Source organism: Neomonachus schauinslandi, chromosome 2, assembly GCF_002201575.2.
Source record: "Neomonachus schauinslandi chromosome 2, ASM220157v2, whole genome shotgun sequence".
NCBI lineage: Eukaryota > Metazoa > Chordata > Mammalia > Carnivora > Phocidae > Neomonachus > Neomonachus schauinslandi.
Genome location: NC_058404.1, coordinates 80,951,327 through 80,970,399, shown reverse-complemented (window position 1 = coordinate 80,970,399; position 19,073 = coordinate 80,951,327). Strand labels below are relative to the sequence as shown.

The 19,073-nt window shown below is 41.0% G+C and overlaps 1 protein-coding gene across 1 annotated transcript in view; it reads left to right on the top strand.

Moving 5' to 3' along the window:
- Positions 1–5,655, top strand: part of C2H4orf51 (chromosome 2 C4orf51 homolog) — a 10,205-nt gene extending 4,550 nt beyond the window's left edge. Inside the window, exons 2-3 of the mRNA XM_044913080.1 lie at positions 2,933–3,006; positions 5,639–5,655. Of these exons, the coding sequence (XP_044769015.1) occupies positions 2,933–3,006; positions 5,639–5,655 (91 nt within the window). The remainder of the gene's footprint in view (positions 1–2,932; positions 3,007–5,638) is intronic.
- Positions 5,656–19,073: the final 13,418 nt, after the last annotated feature.

The window sequence follows — 19,073 nt, the reverse complement described above, 5'->3', positions numbered from 1 at the left end:
TACAGGTGGAACAGAGAGGAGAAATGTTTTTAAACTGAAGGAATGTACAAATGAATTTTATGACAAAGGAAAGGATAACAATACAGAATTTTCGTAACTGTTTAAATTAAAACAGGAAATAGAAAAGAAAATTAGTGCCTAAAAGTAAGTTTTAAAATGAATTTTTTTAAAAAATGCCACTTAAGGGACGCCTGGGTGGCTCAGTCGGTTAAGCGGCTGCCTTTGGCCCGGGTCATGATCCCAGGGTCCTGGGATCGAGTCCCACATCGGGCTCCTTACTCAGCAGGGAGCCTGCTTCTCCCTCTTTCTCTCCCTCTGCTTGTGCTCTCTCTGTCAAATAAATAAAATCTTTTAAAAAATAAATAAATAAATAAGTGTCACTTATATTGCTAAAGTATGTCAAATTTCTAGGAATAAATGTAATCGAAGATGTGCAAGATCTCCACACCAAAAACTATAGAACATTACTGAGAGAAAATAAAGATGATCTAAGTAAATGGAGAGGTAAACCACGTTCTTGGATTGGAAGATTGAAAGTTGTAAAAATGTTAGTTCTCCACAAATTGACCTATAGATTCAATGCAATTCCAACAGGTGTTTTTGTGGCACTTGGTCAAACGATCCAAGGCCGGGAAATAGGACACTCTCAAGAGAAAACAAGGTTAGAAGGATTGCTACAGATAACAAAACTTACTATAGAGCCTCAGTAATTAAAGCAAGATGGTATTATGACATAAGGATAGACAAATAGACCGATGGAACAGAATAAGGGGCCCAGAAACAGACCTGTGCATATATGGACACCTACTTATGAAAAAGGTGCCAGAGCAGGAGAGAAAATCCATGTTTTCAATTCTAGGTAGATTAAGTCCAGATGAATTAATGATCTAAGTGTGAAAGGCAAAACAATAAAACCATTAGATGACAGAGAATTTCTTGATGATCTTGAGGTTGACAAAGGTTTCTTCAACAGAACACAGAAAGCACTAAGCACAAAGAAGAAGTTAGATAAATTGAACTACCTTAAAATTAAGAAGTTCTGGTAAAAAATACACCATTAAAGGCACGAAAAGGTGAGACACAGGAGGATGAAGATATTTTTAACTCAGTGACTGACAGAGGGCTCGTAAATACGATATGGTATAAAGAGGTCCTACAAACTAGTAGGAAAAAGACAACCCATTAGAAAAATGGGAAAGAGATTTTAAAAAACAAAATTCACAAACCAAGATATCCAAGTGATGAATAAATGTATCAAAAGGTACTTAACTGCATAAATAATCAGGAAACACAAATTAAAACCACAACAAGCTTACTCATGTAAATAACCCTCCAGAAAGGTTAAAATTAAAAAGACCATCAGTGTTAAGTGTTGGTGAGGATGTAGAACAAGGAGATCTCTCATATACAGCTGATGGGAACGGACACTGATATAACTCTTTAGAAAACCAGTTTGGTCTTGGGGTACTGGGGTGGCTCAGTCAGTTAAGCGTCCAACTCTCCAACTCTTGATCTCAGCCCAGGCCTTGATCTCCAGGTTGTGAGTTCAAGCCCCACACTGGGCTCCACACTGGATGTGGAGCCTACTTAAAAAAAAGAAAGAAAAGAAAACCAGTTTGTCTTATCATCTAAAGTTGATGCTACGGGTACCCTAAAACTTAGCAATTCTACTTCTAAGTGTATACACAGCTGAAATGCCTTTCACATGTGCACCAAGAGACATGTACATGCAAGTGTGTTTATAGAAGCATTTTTCATAAGAGTAAAAAAGCTAAAAGGCCAAAAGGTAGAATTAGTACTATACAACAGAATGGATAGACAGTGGTATATTCATACAATGTCAATGAATATGAACAAACTATGGTTACACGCAGTAATGTCACAAACATAATGTGAGCCAGCTGCAATACATATTGTATAATTCCATATACTTAAATAGCCCACATCATAGTGTTTGGGTGTGTCTGCTTAGGTGATAAAAAATATAAAGAGAAGCAAAGAAGATTTCCATAGAAGTCAGTAAACTGGTCCACTGCTTACCTGTATCGGACCACCTGCCCTAAACCTATTGAAAATTAATTACTGGGATCAGGCTCAGAAATCTGCATTTTAAAATTAATACCCTCTGTTGACTCATCTGCTGTTGTAGGTTGGGAGAAGAAAGAAGCACAGTAGATTAGCAGCCCTTCTCTCAGGAATGATTAGGGTTAGTTTGTTGGCTGAATGCATGTCTAGGAGCATTTTGGGACTCCCTAGACTGACATCAATTCCACTCTTTCCCTACTTCACACACACAGTTCCAGGTCCCTGGAGCTTGGAGACCCTCTTGTCCCCCTAATCAGAGGCCAAAAACAATGTGCTGCACACTAGAAATTGAGGACTGTCCATTCCATACAAAATAACTGTGCTTCCCACCAAGACCCTGCTTGCCTTAAAAGAGTATCGTATCTGGATTCGGGGAAACCGAGATAGAGATGTGTTTCGAAGAATAGACACAGCATCTGTAAGTTCCCGAATTACTCCTCTGCTATTCAGTCCTACACTTTCCTGGGAAATCAACACACTTGCTGTGATATTTCCTGTTCCGTTCATAGCACTTCACTTATTCTGAAAACAGCTCCCTAGAGAAAGACTCACAAATCCTGTTAAAACAATTATGAACTCAGTGTTTGAGATTTTCATGTATAAAAGCTGAACATTTTACCCTTTTATGACAAAACGGAACAAACAAATCACTAAGGACGATGAGAAAGTCCAAGTCGGGTTGATTTAATGGGAGTTCGGGGCTATGGTTGGGAGCGTGAAAAGAGGAGAGGAGAAGAAGCACAAGTTTATGAAGTCAAATGAGAAGATGACTGAAAATCCCTCTAAGTCCACAGGCTGTGGCTTATAGACCCATGAACTCATAACTTGTTTCTTCTGCTTGCTTCAGGATATCATCACCAAATTCTGCCTTCAATCCCACAGTCTGCAGGGCTGGCTCCCGAGAGACTACAGATGCGAAGGGTAAGTGCAACAGTCAGTTGTGGGCACAGCCTTTTTGCCAGGGTTGCTGTCTTTGTAACGTGTAGGTTCTTGACTGTGGTCCATCCGTTTCCATTATGCCTAGTAAAGGCAAGGTGTCTTTAGCAAGAAAACGAGTGTGTTGCCCTCTGGATCTGTCACTCTTAAAAATGAATTATTCCAGGGCCAAAACGTCCTCCTCCATATTAGTCAAGTCCCAGAGTTTGGAGCTTTTAGGTAATGTCATCTGAACTTTACTGGGTACATCAAAAAAGGAACAAGAGAAACCAAAGCTATAAACCACCAACTAGTAAACTGTATTTACTGACCTACAGCCACCTCCACCCTGTTTTGATTAAACTAGAATAACACTAGCTGCTAGAATACGAATCTTAAATTCTAGTTGCTTAACACAATAGAAGTTCATTTTTTTCCTTTATATAAAGGCCAAGGTGGGTGTTTTGCAGGCAGACATTCCACATGATGATTCAGGGACACAGATGTCCTTTAGCTTGGCGTTCCACCATCCCTGGGGCGCCAGAGCCCTTTGCTTGCATCGGGATAAAGGGTGGGGAAGGCACACCTGCTTTCCTACCACTTGAGCCTGGAAACGACCCGCGGCTGTCATGCCCACATTCCAAGGGCACAAGCAGCCACAAGGCTCCACCTAGATTCCAGAGCGTTCAGAAGTGGGTTCCCGGGCTGGGCAGCCACTTCATGGTGACAAAACGGCACACTAGGGAAGGGGACAACTGGTCATCCGCCACACATGCTGATTTTGAGGAAGAAACACAATAGATTTTTTCCATATAACTTCCACCTCTCAGGGTTCCATCTTCGAAGGTTTAATAAGACTCATGATTGAAATCTCAAATTAGGACTTTTTAGTACTTTATAAAATATTGTGGTCATTTGTTTTGCTGTTGTATTTAAAGCTTTAACGTGCATGCATGTGTTGGGTGGGGAGGGTGGACGGTAAAATGAAGTATCGTGCAGCCTTATGGGTTTTCCTAAATAATGGAGATAAAAGTTTTTCATTGCTGCCTGGGGCAGTCACTTTTCTGCTGGCTTTCCTAATAAAATCTGGCTTTATCGGAATAGTGCATTTGAGGTGGGTTTTCTGTGCTCTTCTATGGTTTGTTGAGGCAAGAGGACAGAGCAGCTGACCATTTGTGCTATTGCTGAAATCAGGAAAGACTTTCTTTTTCCCTTTTGCAGTAATGGACAGAAAATTAAAACACACTGCATAGCTGGGAGACAAGTCTGAGCTAGGGCATGGGGAATTAAACAGCCCGATCACGTCCTTCACAGTAAGTTAAGGTGACAGTGCATCTGATCTGAGTGGCACAGAGTCCAGGCCTATTGCATTTATGCTGCTATCTGTGCCCCTCAGAATGCTGATTAACCATGCTAATCACCGGTGGCCCGTGAGTGCTGGTAGATGAGCAGTCCCACGCCGAGCAGGGAGCCCGATGTGGGACTCGATCCCGGGACTCCAGGATCATGACCTGAGCTGAAGGCCGCCGCTTAACCGTCTGAGCCACCCAGGCGCCCCCATGATGATGACTTCTTAAGGGACTTGGCCCATGTTGCCTTTTTCACTCTCCTCCCATGGTCATTTTAACTTAACTGATGACTCCTCTCTTCCTTAAGAGGTGACAATACATCAAGGTAGAATTACTTAATCTGGCCAAGTAATAACTTCTTCTTGTTATAACTTCTTCTAGTGCTTCTTTTCAATTTCCATGCTTAATTTTTGGATTATCAAGTATAATTGTGCTAGAAGCCGCTAACAGGAGTTAAAACATGAAGTCAAGTGAACATGGGTCTGTTGATTGTCTCTTTGTAGATATATATCCCTTCGTAGATATACAAATCAGATGGGCTGTTCTTAAGTGTGATTTATGATCATCATAGGCAATGTATTCTCAAATTCTTTTTCACAACTGCCTTTCAAAGAGTTCATTCAGGATGTGAGGGCGATCTGGCTGCGACATCTGTCACCCCATTGATCGCCAGGGTTGATTTGGCTGATCTGGCTGGCTAGGCGGGTGTCCCCTTCCTCCCTCACGGCTCCATGTGCGTCCCTCCCGAAGCTGCGCGCTCGGTCGAAGAGGACGACCTTCCCCGATAGAGGAGGACCGTTCTTCGGTCAAGGGTATACGAGTAGCTGCGCTTCCCTGCTAGAACCTCCAAACAAGCTCTCAAAGAGTTCATTCAGTCTTATTTGTTCTACCTACACTAAGGTGGTTTTCCTTTTGCATTACTATTAGTTTTCTTTCCAGGTGTTTGATTTGGTTATGGCTTTCCCTCCTATGGTCTATCATGTGCTCATCTCTCAAGTTCAAAGAAGAACAAAGCGATAGCTACTGAAAGTTAAAATCTTTTTTTCTTATTGAAGTAAAATTGGCATATAATTAGTATATAAGTTTCAGGTATACAACATTATAATTTGATATTTGTATGTACTACAACGTGATCACTGCCATATGCCTCGTTATCTCCCATCACCATACAATTGGGCCCCTTTACTCATTTTGCCCACCCCCATTTCCCTTTCCCTATGGTAATCACCAATCTATTCTCTGTATCTATGAGTTTGTTTTTGTTTTGCTTTGTCTGTTTTGTCGTTTAGATTCCACACAGAAGTGAAATCATATTGTATTTGTTTTTCTCCATCTGACTTATTTCACTTACATCCATATTGTCACAAATGGCAAGATTTCACTGCCTGTTATGGCTGAGTGGTATCCACTGTATAAATACCACATCTTCTTTTTCCATTCAATGGATAATCCATCAATGGATACTCAGGTTGTTTCCATATCTTGGCTATTATAAATAATGCTGCAGTAGACATAGGTGTGCATATACCTTTTCAAATTTGTGTTTTCATTGTTCTTCAGATAAATACCCAGAAGTGGAATAGCTGGATCATATGGTAGTTCTATTTTTAATTTTTTGAAGAATATCCATATTGGTCTCCATAGTGGCTGCACCAGTTTACATTCCCACTAACAGTGCACAAGTGTTCCTTTTTCTCTACATCCTTGCCAACACTTGTTATTCTTGTCTTTTTTGATGATGACCATTCTAACAGGTGTGAGGTGATATCTCATTGTGGTTTTGATCTGCATTTCCCTGATTAGTGATGTTGAGCATCTTTTCCTGTACATATTGGTTATCCGTATGTCTTCTTTGGAAAATGTCTATTCAGATCTTCTGCCCATTATTTAATTGGGTTGTTTGGGGGTTTTTGTTGTTGTTGTTGTTGTTGTTGTTAAGTTGCATGAGTTCTTTATATATTTTGGATATTAATCGCTTATTGGATATATCATTTGCAAATATCTTCTCCCATTCAGTAGGCTGCATTTTTGTTTTGTTGATGGTTTCCTTCACTGTGCAGAAGCTTTTTAATTTGATGTGGTCCCATTTGTTTATTTTTGCTTTTGCTTCTCTTGCCTTTGGAAGCAGATCCAAGAAGTATCACTAGGACCAACGTCAAGGAGTTTACCACCTATGTTTTCACCTAGGAGTTTTATGGCTTCAGGTTTTACATCCAAGTCTTTAATCCATTTTGAGGTAATTTTTGTGTATAGTATAAGAGAGTGGGCTAGTTTTATTCTGTTGTGTGTGGTTGCCAGTTTTCCCAACACCGTTTATTGAAGAGACTGTCCTTTTCCCTCTTGGCTTCTTTGTTATAAACTGATCATCTATATCTGTGTGGACTTATAAAGATCAAGCATTATAAAACTGCAGTACAACCAACAGAAATTGTTAAACAATTCCACTTTCTCTCCATTTACACTCTAAGGCAGACACTAGCAAATCTTTTTTTAAACTAAAGCTTCTCTCTGGCGGAAACAATTTATTCCATGGTGGAATGCGGACTATAGGACAGCACTCCTCAGCTCTCTCTTTCCCTTCTCTTGTTCTTAGCACCACACCTGTGTCCTAGCCCCATACCCCTCTAGGATGTGCCCAAGGTACCCTTGCAAAAGGGTACACTGGCCTCTTTGATTCTTGCCAGTCCAGGAGACATAATATACACTAGGGAAGAGGTTTTATATAGTATGACCACATCAAAGCCCAGATGTGACAACATGTGTGAGATCTCCTTGGGATATTCCCTGACCACCTATAACAAATTCCAAGTCCCTGAAGCAGCTCTCTGGAACGGGAACTGTTTGTATGGTGTATAGCCTCTTATAAGGGTGACAGTGTTTAGGAGAACATGAATATTTTAAGAGGGCACCATGAAGACAGTTTGTCATGTTAGTTCAAGAGTATTTGTGTCCATGTTTAACATCCTTCTTGTTTTACCTATTCTTTTACTCTCACTTTTATTCTGTGAAGCCTTCCCCAAACCTTGGAAGACTTCTAAAAGCAGTAAGAACTCACCAGACTACCCTATAAGTCATGTCTTCACACATGGAGAGCTTAAAGCATAAACAGGATGATATCACTTCTCTGTTTCCTATCACACTTGTGATAAAATTCTAATTCCTTACCAAAACCTGTATAAAGTCTTGCACGAATGGGACCCTGCCTATCTTTCTGGTTTCATTGCATGGCTCCTCCCTTTCGCTCACGTGCTATTCCAGTTACATTGCCTTCTTTTTTTTTTTTTTAAATTTTATTTGTTTATTTGAGAGAGAGAGAGAGAGAGAGAAACAGCACGAGAAGGGAGAGGGTCAGAGGGAGAAGCAGGCTCCCTGCTGAGCAGGGAGCCCAATGCGGGACTCGATCCCGGGACTCCAGGATCATGACCTGAGCCGAAGGCAGTCACTTAACCGACTGAGCCACCCAGGCGCCCACATTGCCTTCTTTTAGTAACTTGAAAATGCTAAGCCATTTCCTACCTCAGGGCCTTTGCACATATGTTCTCTTTGTTGGAATGCAATTATCCCAGCTCTGCTGAGCTGTGTTCTTCAGGTGTGAATTTAAACATCATGTCTTCGGAGGGGCCTTCCCAGCCCACCATATTTAAAGTAAGTTCTTCACACTCTTTCCCTCTTAATTTTTATCTTGGCGCCTTGCTTGCTTTTTATGTACTATCGTATTAGTTCACTTGTTTATTTTCTCTTTCCTTTTCTAGAACATAAGCTTCATGAGAGCAGAGACTTGTCTGTCCTGTTTGCTTCTGTATCTCCAGCACCTGGGACAGGGCTCAACATAAACCAGATGCCCGATGTTGTGTGTTGGACAGTAGTTTTTATGGCCTTCCATTGTAGACTTCCTTCCCCCCCAACATATCTCTTATACAGGGAGCTTCTTATTTGCCATTTGTCTTCCAAAAGGGAGTTTACAGAGTGCTTTTAAAAATTAGAATGTAGCTTTTACAGAAGCAACATTTCAAAAACTTGTTTCCAATGGCAGTCTTTAGAATCCTGTGTTGTAGCACCTAAAATGGTAAGACTTTAAACATGGAGTAAATAAATAGCATCTGGCACTGTTGCATGTATACATGATTTTAGTTATATACACTCCTCCATCCCCCACCCCAGATCTGCAGTGGGCTGAAGGAGATACAGCGAGGCAAACCCCAAATCTGACAATACACATGCAGTAGTATAAACAAGATATGGCAAGCGTGACTGGGGATGAGACGGAGAGAGGAGAGAGAAGAGTAAGTTGTACCTGTAGGGCCTAAAGCAGGGGAATTACCTTCCATTTCTTGGTAATGTTGGTATCTTGTGGCTTCCAGTCTTTGCTAATCTTGTTTCCATAATGTCCCAAGGATATATGCCCCTGTTCCGGTTTTGGGGTCATTTCCAAAGCTTATTGGTCCTGGAGGCTGGGGCCCCAGAATGAAGGTGGAAGCAGATGGGTTAGGGCATGTCCCAACAGAAGAGGCTTTTTTCACAGGTTTTCTAGTCTACCTGAGAAAGGGGCGGTAGGCTGGCCCTGGGATGGAATGAGAGAAGGGTAAACAGCAGCCAAATCCGGCAAGCTGCCCCCTGCTTTCCCAGGAGAGACTCACTGCTCCCCAGTCAAGGCTCCTTCACAGCCAGGCCAGCTTCTCCCAGGTAGAGGCCTCAGGGAGAACCTCCCTGCTCCAAGGCATCCTTGGAAGTGCATAAGTGGGGCCAACAGGAAGGAGTCTCACCTCCCCCTCAGCCACCCGGAGAAACCCTGGAATGAAGCCTCCCCGGCCCTCGCAAACAGACAGAAACCTGGTTCTTGTCTCTCTCCCACACAGTCCCGTGCCTGTCAGCTGAGCTGCTTCTACCCTGAGATCCCATGCTTTTCAGACCTACCATATGCACCGGCAGTGGCCTTTCTGCCCTTTCCCCACCCACCCCCCACACCTGTTGCCTGACAGGGACTGATTGTACCATTTTTCTCCTGGTACAGCCCTTCCAGATTCATTCTGTTGGGGGAAGGAGACTCCTTGGGCTTTGGTGCGAATGTCTTCATTGTCTTTTCTTAGGGCCCTCCTTGTTTGCCTTCCACTGTTGCCAGAGGAAAGCTGCCCGTGTGGGATAGTCGAGGACTCAAGGAGGGCCAGGCTGGCAGACCGCTCCCTCACCTAATCACCTCGTGCCCTCATCCTCCTCCCTCCTCCTCTCACTGCGGAGCCTGGAGCTCGACAGCCACTGGCTGCCCAGGGTGTGCAACGGAGGGAGCAGGGTGACTTAGAACAAGCCTCACTCACCTCAGGGTTCCCACGTTCCCTCCTGGTGTGAGCTGTCACAGCAGAAGGACCTTGTGATACTGGGAGTTAGTCTGTTTCCCGGCTCATTTGCATGCCTTGATGGGGGAAGTGCATTTCTTTTAAACTATAGAAAGAAAAAAAAATCTCACATGGGCCACCAATAAATCTAGATAGCCTGAGAAGCAGTTTGCCTGGGATTGACGGCCTCACCACATTAAACATGACAGCTATGCTGAGTGATGGCCAGCTCACCCCCAAAGAATCCCAGGAATGGGCCCTGGAAATACCAATGTCCCTTTCAGGAGTTGGGAATCTTGTTGTGCTCTCTCTGACTGTGTTAAATTAGGAACCAGTCTAATAAATGGTTAAACGAGTTTGCCAGAACATATTCAAGTGTAAGGCAACAGTTTCCAAATTCCCTGCAGAGACTGGACACAAAGGAACATTGGCAGCCAAGGCTGTTATTAAGAAGGTCACAAGATGCCATCTGTTCCCTGTGCACTTTACTGTTCAAGCATAACATCAGCTAGGAGGTGGCTGCAATAGATTTTGCCTGTGAACGTAAAAGTCAGCACTACAGCGGGCACCACAGTGATTTTAGTGTGAACGAACCATGTTGTCTGCGTGTGGTTATGGCTCAAATGTAATTTGGGATGATACTCGCTGGTTTTCCAAATCTTTTTCTGCCTGGTTTTAGCCATCTAAAAAATACGATCATAGCACTCTTTCTTTACCTATAATTATGAAAGTAAGGTAGATAAAGAATGCCTTATCCTTTTATTTACACCTTCATTTTTTTTTATCTCTAAAGAAGTTGAAGGGATAGCACAATCAATATTCACTTACTCTTTCCCAGATGCATCAGTTGTTAAGGTTTTGCCACATTTGTTAACATGTAGCTTTATCTCTGTCTCTTTATACTGATACTTATATACACTTCTTTGCTGAACTTTTGGGAGTACATTACAGATATCATAACAGTATATCCTTAAATACTTCAGCACTTACCTAAGAGTAAGAATGTTCTCTTACATAACCATCATACTATTATCACAGTCAAGAAACTTAATATTGATAGAATAATTTTTACCTAATAAACAAACAAACCATGGCATGCCTTATTCTTAAAAATCTGTCAGGAAAAGACCTGCTCTGTCATCTATCCCAATGGTTAGCAACTCTCTCTTCAAGACACTTCATATTTTTGAGGCACTTTGAAAAATCTCATGAAAGCTCTGGGCCCTATCTTCAGAAAAACATCCATAAAGACAGTTCTGCCAGCCAACAGTGCATATATCTTGGATCCCTCTATGGTGTCCATGGACTCTAGGTTAAGTGTTGTTCATCTTTGATCTAAATACTCCTCTTTTGTGTACATACAATTTAAGACCATAGTTCTCAGAAAAAGTTAAAAAGTTTGTCTTCACCTTCCAACATTGTTTTGTGTTCAGGAGTCTTCATTTCAAGAAACTCAGAGTTTCAAGAAATTCAGAGATGGGTAGGTAGGAGATCATCTTATCTCAGTCTAGGAAAAGGAAACTCAATCAGAAATATGGCTGAGAGTTATATTGTGACAGACACACAGTAGGTGGACTCAATGATTAGAAGACCTAAAAGAACACTTCCAAACTTGAGCATCTCTGATCCTGAAAATAGTGATGCTCACAATCCTACACTTGCTTTCTTGACAACGTGCTGTTAGAAACCAAATACCTGGAGCGTTCCATTAGTATCGACACAGTATTTAAGGACCTAATATGTAAAGGTGGAATTTGTTGGATATTACTAACATTGTTAGTTTCATCAACAAAATTGCTCAATTTGGTTACAGTCCTAGGACTGGGAAAGGGAAGCAGGGAGGTGGATACACACTCAGGGTAATATTAAATGTCCTCAATTAAAAGGCTGGTTAAAACTACCACTGTCAAGTTGCACTGTGGGCTCCATTTTGTCAACTGTGAACACACAAAGAAAAAAAACACTAGCTAACCACACGCCAACATATGTGGGCTTGCTGGTGCTCCTCTCCATAGACAGACTAAAGAAAATAATAGACATTTCTAGCTCAGAAGAATGACCAAGTTTGGGTAAAAGATGGACATATATGTGTAAATCCCTCACACACGGCCTAGCACAAATTCTAATGACTATTTTTTCCCATAATCCACCAAATGCCTCAAAAATACTTTCCGTAAAACTTTAATATTATAGAATCATATCATTTACTAATTACTGATTATCTCATATAATTCTTGAAAGGAAGGGTGACATAAAACTAGTTAAAGCCTCTGGCAGGCCTGTGGGATTTATAAAAATCTTTTAGAGTTTTGAAAGGCTAAGGATTCACAGCCAATGGAGTAATCAGAACTATTTGTGCAGGATAAACTTCTTATCCACCTGCTTTTACTTTAGCTGTGAAAAAGTGAGCTTTTCTTGAATTTAACTAAGTAATTGTTGGACTCTGTAGTTGACTTTAGCTTAAGAAATCTTGTTTTTAAAAGTTCATCAGCATAAAATTGCACAAATAACAATGAGCATTTGGCAAAAACTGTTCTTCTCCCTTGACGCATTCCTAATGAACAGACCCCATCATATTATGCTAAGCAAGGCCCCATTTCTTCCTTTAAATCAATAGTATTTATTTATTTATTTAAAGAGGTTTATTTATTTACTTTTTAGAGAGAGAGAGAACGCAAGTGGGAGGAGCAGAGGGAGAATCTCAAGCAGACTCTGTGCTGAGCATGGAGCCTGATGTGGGGCATGACCCTGAGATCACGACCTGAACCAAAACCAAGAGTCAGATGCTTAACCAACTGTGCCACCCAGACGCCCTGATCTTTATTTTTAATCAAATTAAAATTTTTTCTCTTATTTTTTTAATCAAAATATACCAGAGAACTCAACATGATTAGTCATTAGGGAAATGTAAATTAAAACCAGTGAGATACCACTTCACACCCATGAGAATGGCTATATCCATAAAGACTGACAATAACAAATGTTGGAGAGGATGTAGAGAAACTAGAACCTTCATTCATTGCTAATGGGAAGGTAAAATAGTACAGCTACTTTGGAAAACACTTTGACAATTTTTTTTAAGTGAAATATAAATTTATCATAGGATTTAACAATTCCACATATTGGTATATACCCAAGAGAAATGAAAACATATGTCGACACAAAGACTTGCACATGAATGTTCACTGCAGCATTATCCATAACAGCCCAAATGGGAAATAACCCTTATGTCTATCAACTGGTGAATGGACAACAAAATTTGGTATATTCATACAATGGAATACTGCTCATCAATAAGAAGGAACAAAATACCCAACAGCTGCAATGTGGATGAACCTAAAAACATTACGCTAAGTAAGAGAAGGCAGACATAAAAAACCATCTAGTATATGATTCCATTTATGTGCAATGTCCAATAAAGGCAAATCTATAGAAAAAGTAGGTTAGTGGTTTTCTGGGCCTGAGGGAAGAAAAGGAGATTAGCCATAAATGGGCATTAGAAATCTTATTGGGATAATGAAAATGCTCTACTACTGGATTATGGTATTATGATGATGGTTGTATAACTCAATAAATATACTTGAAATCATTAACTATGTACTTAAAGTGGGTCAATTTTATGATATGTAAGTTATATCTCAATAAAATTTTCTTCAATAAAATTGTTAAAAAATATACCAGAGCTTCTTCAGACCTTGAGAACAATTTATAACCTTAGAATTTCAGCATAGCCATGGTTCCCCCTGATTCTAAAAGTACAAGCTGTGTATTATAGAATGTTCCAGGAATAAAAATGTTTATCTCAACTTCTGGTTTCTGGTTCTGCTTATAAGGAGCTTAAAAGATGCCCCTCCATTCTAACAACAGGTAAAAAGCTGAACAGAATTAAAAATCAACAACTCTTCTTGGATTCATAAGAGAGGTGAGGTCCCAGGGCAAACTGCTGCTCCCAACATTGGAACAATGGAGAAGTAAATACAGGTAGTTAGACTACATTCTGGGACACAAAACACACCTAAAATTTAAGAGAATAGCAATCAGAGAATATTTGCTCTCAGAACACAATGGAATTAAATTAGAAATCAATAACAGAAGGATTAGTGGAAGATCCCCAAATAAGTAAACAACGCACTTCTAAATAACGTGAGTCAAAGAAGAAATCTGGAGAAGCTAAAGAAATATTTTGAACTAAATGAAAATGAAAATACAACTTACCGGGGCGCCTGGGTGGCTCAGTCGTTAAGCGTCTGCCTTCGGCTCAGGTCATGATCCCAGGGTCCTGGGATCGAGTCCCGCATTGGGCTCCCTGCTCCGTGGGAAGCCTGCTTCTCCCTCTGCTACTCCCCCTGCTTATGTTCCCTCTCTCGCTGTATCTCTCTGTCAAATAAATAAAATCTTAAAAAAAAAAAAAAAGAAAAGAAAATACAACTTACCAATTTGTGGAATGTAATAAAAGCAGTGCTTAGAGGGAAATTTACAGCATTGATTGTATATATTAGAAAAGAAGAAAGATCTAAAATCAATCTAATTTCTACATTAGAAAACTAGAAAAAGAAGAGCAAATTAAATCCAAAGTAAGCAGAAGAAATCATAAGAATTAGAGCAGAAATCAACTTGAAAATAGGAAGTCAACAGAGAAAATTAAGGAAATCAGAAGCTGATTCTTTGAAAAGATGAAGAATTTCTAAGAAAAAAAGATATTAGTTATTAATATCAGAAATGAAAGAGAGGACATCACTACAGACCCCATGGACAGTAAAAGAATAATAAAGAAATATTATGTATAACTTTATGCCCCCAAATTGGATAATCAAAATGATATCTTCCTTGAAGACGCAAGCTGCCAAAACTCACACAAGAAAGAATAGCCTGAATAGGCTTATATCTATTAAAGAAATTAAATCAATAATTAATAACCTTCCCAAACAGATAGCACTAGGCCCAGATGGGTTTGCTGGTGAATTTTACCAAACATTGAAGGGAGAAATTATACCAATTCTCCACAATCTCTTTCAGAGGACAAAAGGTGAGGAAATACTTCCTAACTCATTCTATGAAGGCAGCATTACTGTAATACCAAAGCCAGGCAAACACTACAAGAAAGGAAAACTACAGACATCTATATCTCATGAATATAATGCAAAAACTTCAACAAAATATTATCAAATAAATCCAACAATGTATAAAAATAATTCTACACCATGACCAAGTGGGATTATCCCAGGCATGCAAGGTTGGTTCAACATTTAGAAATCAATTGATGTAATCCATCATATCAAGAGGCTAAAAAAAGAAAAAAATCTCATGATCATATCAATAGATGCAGAAAAAGCATTTAACAAAATCCGATACCCATTCATGATTTTAAAAAGTCTCAGAAACAAGAATAGAGGAGAACTTCCTCAACTTATAAAGAAAACCTATAAAAAACCTATAAGTAACATCATGGTTAATAATGAGAAACATAGGGCGCCTGGGTGGCTCAGTTGGTTAAGCGACTGCCTTCAGCTCAGGTCATGGTCCTGGAGTCCCGGGATCGAGTCCTGCATCGGGCTCCCTGCTCAGCAGGGAGTCTGCTTCTCCCTCTGACCCTCCCCCCTCATGTGCTCTCTCTCTCTCATTCTCTCTCTCAAATAAATAAAATCTTAAAAAATAATAATAATAATAATAATGAGAAACATAAAGCTTTCCCATTAAGATCAGATAAAGGGTTCTCCTCTCACCACTTCTTTCAAAAGCATACTGAAAGTACTAGCTAATGCAGTAAGACAAGAAAAGAAAAAGTTTTAGAGATTGGAAAGGAAGAAATGAAACTGTCTTTGTTTACATATGACATATTGTCTATGAAGAAAATCCAAAAGAATTGATTAAAAAAAAACAAAACACCTCTCCTGGAACTAATTAATGATTATAGTAAGGTTGCAAGATACAAGATTAATATAGAAAAGTTTCCTATATACCAGCAATAGACAAGTGAAATTTAAAATTAAATTCAGTGCAATCACTTAATCCCCACAAGTTATTTTGTAGATATCGACAAAGTGATTCTAAAATTTGTATGGGGAGGCAAAAGAGCCAGAGTGGCCAATACAATATTGGAGAACAAGGAGGGGGGGAAAAATGGCGGAGGAGTAGGGGACCCTATTTCAACTGGTTCCCGGAACTGAGCTGAGTATCTACCAGACCACTCTGAGCACCCACGAAACCAGCCTGAGATGTAAGAAGATCTGGATCTCTACAAACAGAATATTGCAGGTGGTTGGTTTTGAGGTACAAAGCGGGGAGCCGTGATTCCACGGGCAGATATCGGAAGATAAATGGCAGTGGGAGGCTGCCTGGCCATGGGGATCCTGCACCGACGGTGAGCGCGTGCTGAGGACGGGGCACAGACTCGCAGACCGGTAGCGGCGGGGAAAGGACTTTAGGGCAGCCACCGGGATGGAAACCCGGAGCAGCGGGGTCGTGCCTGTGAACTGCAGCCCCCGGGGCAGCAACCCAGAGCGGCGGGGTCGTGTGGGTGAACCGGGAGAGGCTGGCGGTTTTAGAAGCACAAAGGGCAGAGACGTGCTCCGACCTGGAGGCAGGACGGGGGGCTCTGTGGAGGGGCACACAACCCAGGCCGCTGCAGTTTATAGCAGCACAGACAGAAACGGAGACAGTGTGGCCTGGAGAGCTCACTGAAGAACAGACTGTGGTCTCTCTGCTCTGAGGCAGAGGGTTGGAAATGGTCTCTTCTGCTCTGACTCGCGGAAGAGACGTGGAAAGCCGCCAGGGAAAGCCGCCAGAGAACAAAAGCCCCCAAAACTGATTCCGGCTGAGCCCATCCCCTGCCACAGGGGCGCAGGGCAACTCCGCCCAAACATGGTTGGCTGAGTAACAGTGCGGAAGGCCCCTCCTGCAGAAGACAGGCTGGGAAAACAAGAGGCCAGCAACACTAAGGTCCAAGAAAACAGGTGCATCTTGCTTGGGTTCTGGTCAATAATTTGGACTCTATACATTCCCTCAAACACCCATCAACAGAATGACTAGGAGGAGGAGCCCCCAAAATAGAAAAGACTCAGAGATTATGACTTATGCTGCAGATTTACAAATGGATGCAGATATAACCAAGATGTCGGAGATGGAATTCAGGCTAGCAATTGTGAAGACAATGGCTAGAATGGAGAAATCAATTAATGGCAACATAGAGTCTCTAAGGGCAGAAATAAAAGGTGAATTGGCAGAACTTAAAAATGCTATCAGTGAGATCCAATCCAATCTAGATAATCTAGGGTAACAACAGCTAGGGTAACTGAGGCAGAAAAGCGAATAAGCGACCTGGAAGACAATATAATAGATAAAAAGGGAAAAGAGGAGGCCAGGGAAAAACAACTCAGAATCCATGAAAATAAAATCAGAGAAATAAGTGACACCATGAAGCATTCCAATGTCAGAATAATTGGAATCCCAGAGGGAGTGGAGAGAGAGAGAGGACTAGAAGATGTACTTGAGCAAATTGTAGCTGAGAACTTCCCTAATCTGGGGAATGAAACAAACATTCGAGTCCTAGAGGCAGAGAGGATCCCTCCTAAGATCAAGGAAAACAGGCCAACACCCCGGCATGTAATAGTAAAACTTGCAAATCTTAGAACCAAGGAAACGATCCTAAGGGCAGTTAGGGGGAAGAGATTCCTTACGTACAGAGGGAGGAACATCAGAATAACGTCAGACCTATCCACAGAGACCTGGCAAGCCAGAAAGGCCTGGCAAGACATATTCAGGGTACTAAATGAGAAGAACATGCAGCCAAGAATACTTTATCCCACAAGGCTTTCATTTAGAATGGATGGAGAGATGCAGACTTCCACGACTGGCAGAAGTTGAAAGAATATGTGACCACTAAGCCGGCCCTGCAAGAAATATTAAGGGGGGTTCTATAAAAGGAGAAAGACCGCAAGAGTGATCTACAACAGAAATTTACAGGGACAATCTATAAAAACAACATCTTCACAGGCAACATGATGACAGTTAATTCATATCTTTCAATAATCACTCTCAACGTGAATGGCCTAAACGCTCCCATAAAATGGCACAGGGTTGCAGATTGGATAAAAAGACAGGACCCATCCATATGCTGTCTACAAGAGACTCATTTTGAACCTAAAGATACATCCAGACTGAAAGTGAAGGGATGGAGATCCATCTTCCATGCCAGCGGAGCTCAAAAGAAAGCTGGGGTAGCAATTCTTATATCAGACAAATTAGATTTTAAACTAAAGTCTGTAATAAGAGACACAGAAGGACACTATATCATTCTTAAAGGGTCTATCCAACAAGAAGATCTAACAATTGTAAATATCTATGCCCCCAACATGGGAGCAGCCATCTACATAAGCCAACTGTTAACCAAAATAAAGAGTCATATTGAGGGGCGCCTGGGTGGCTCAGTCGTTAAATGTCTGTCTTCAGCTCAGGTCATGATCCCAGGGTCCTGGGATCGAGACCCGCATTGGGCTCCCTGCTCAGCGGGAGGCCTGCTTCTCCCTCTCCCACTCCCCCTGCTTGTGTTCCCTCTCTCACTGTGTCTCTCTCTGTCAAATAAATAAATAAAATCTTTAAAAAAAAAAAAGAGTCATATGATAACAATACATTAATTGTAGGAGACCTCAATACTCCACTCTCAGCAATGGACAGATCATCTAAGCAGAAAATCAACAAGGAAACAAGAGCTTTGAATGGTACATTGGACCAGATGGACCTCATAGATATTTACAGAACATTCCACCCTAAAACAACAGAATACTCAGTCTTCTCGAGCGTGCATGGAACTTTCTCCAGAATAGACCATATACTGGGTCACAAATCAGGTCTCAACTAATACCAAAGACTGAGATTATTCCCTGCATATTCTCAGACCACATGCTCTAAAACTGGAACTCAATCACAAGAAAAAATTTGGCAGAAATTCAAACACTTGGAAACTAAAGACCACTCTGCTCAAGAATGTTTGGGTCAACCAGGAAATCAAAGAAGAACTTAAACAATTCGTGGAAATCAATGAGAATGAAAACACATCGGTCCAAAACCTATGCGATACTGCAAAGGCGGTCCTAAGGGGGAAATACATGGCCATCCAAGCCTCACTCAAAAAAATAGAAAAATCCCCAATTCACCAACTAACTCTACACCTTAAAGAACTAGAGAAAAAGCAACAAACGAAGCCTAAGCCACGCATTAGAAGAGAAATAATTAAAATTAGAGCAGAAATCAATGAATTAGAAACGAGAAACACAGGAGATCAGATCAACGAAACTAGAAGTTGGTTCTTTGAAAGAATTAATAAGATCGATAAACCACTGGCCAGACTTATCCAAAAGAAAAGAGAAAGGACCCAAATTAATAAAATTATGAATGA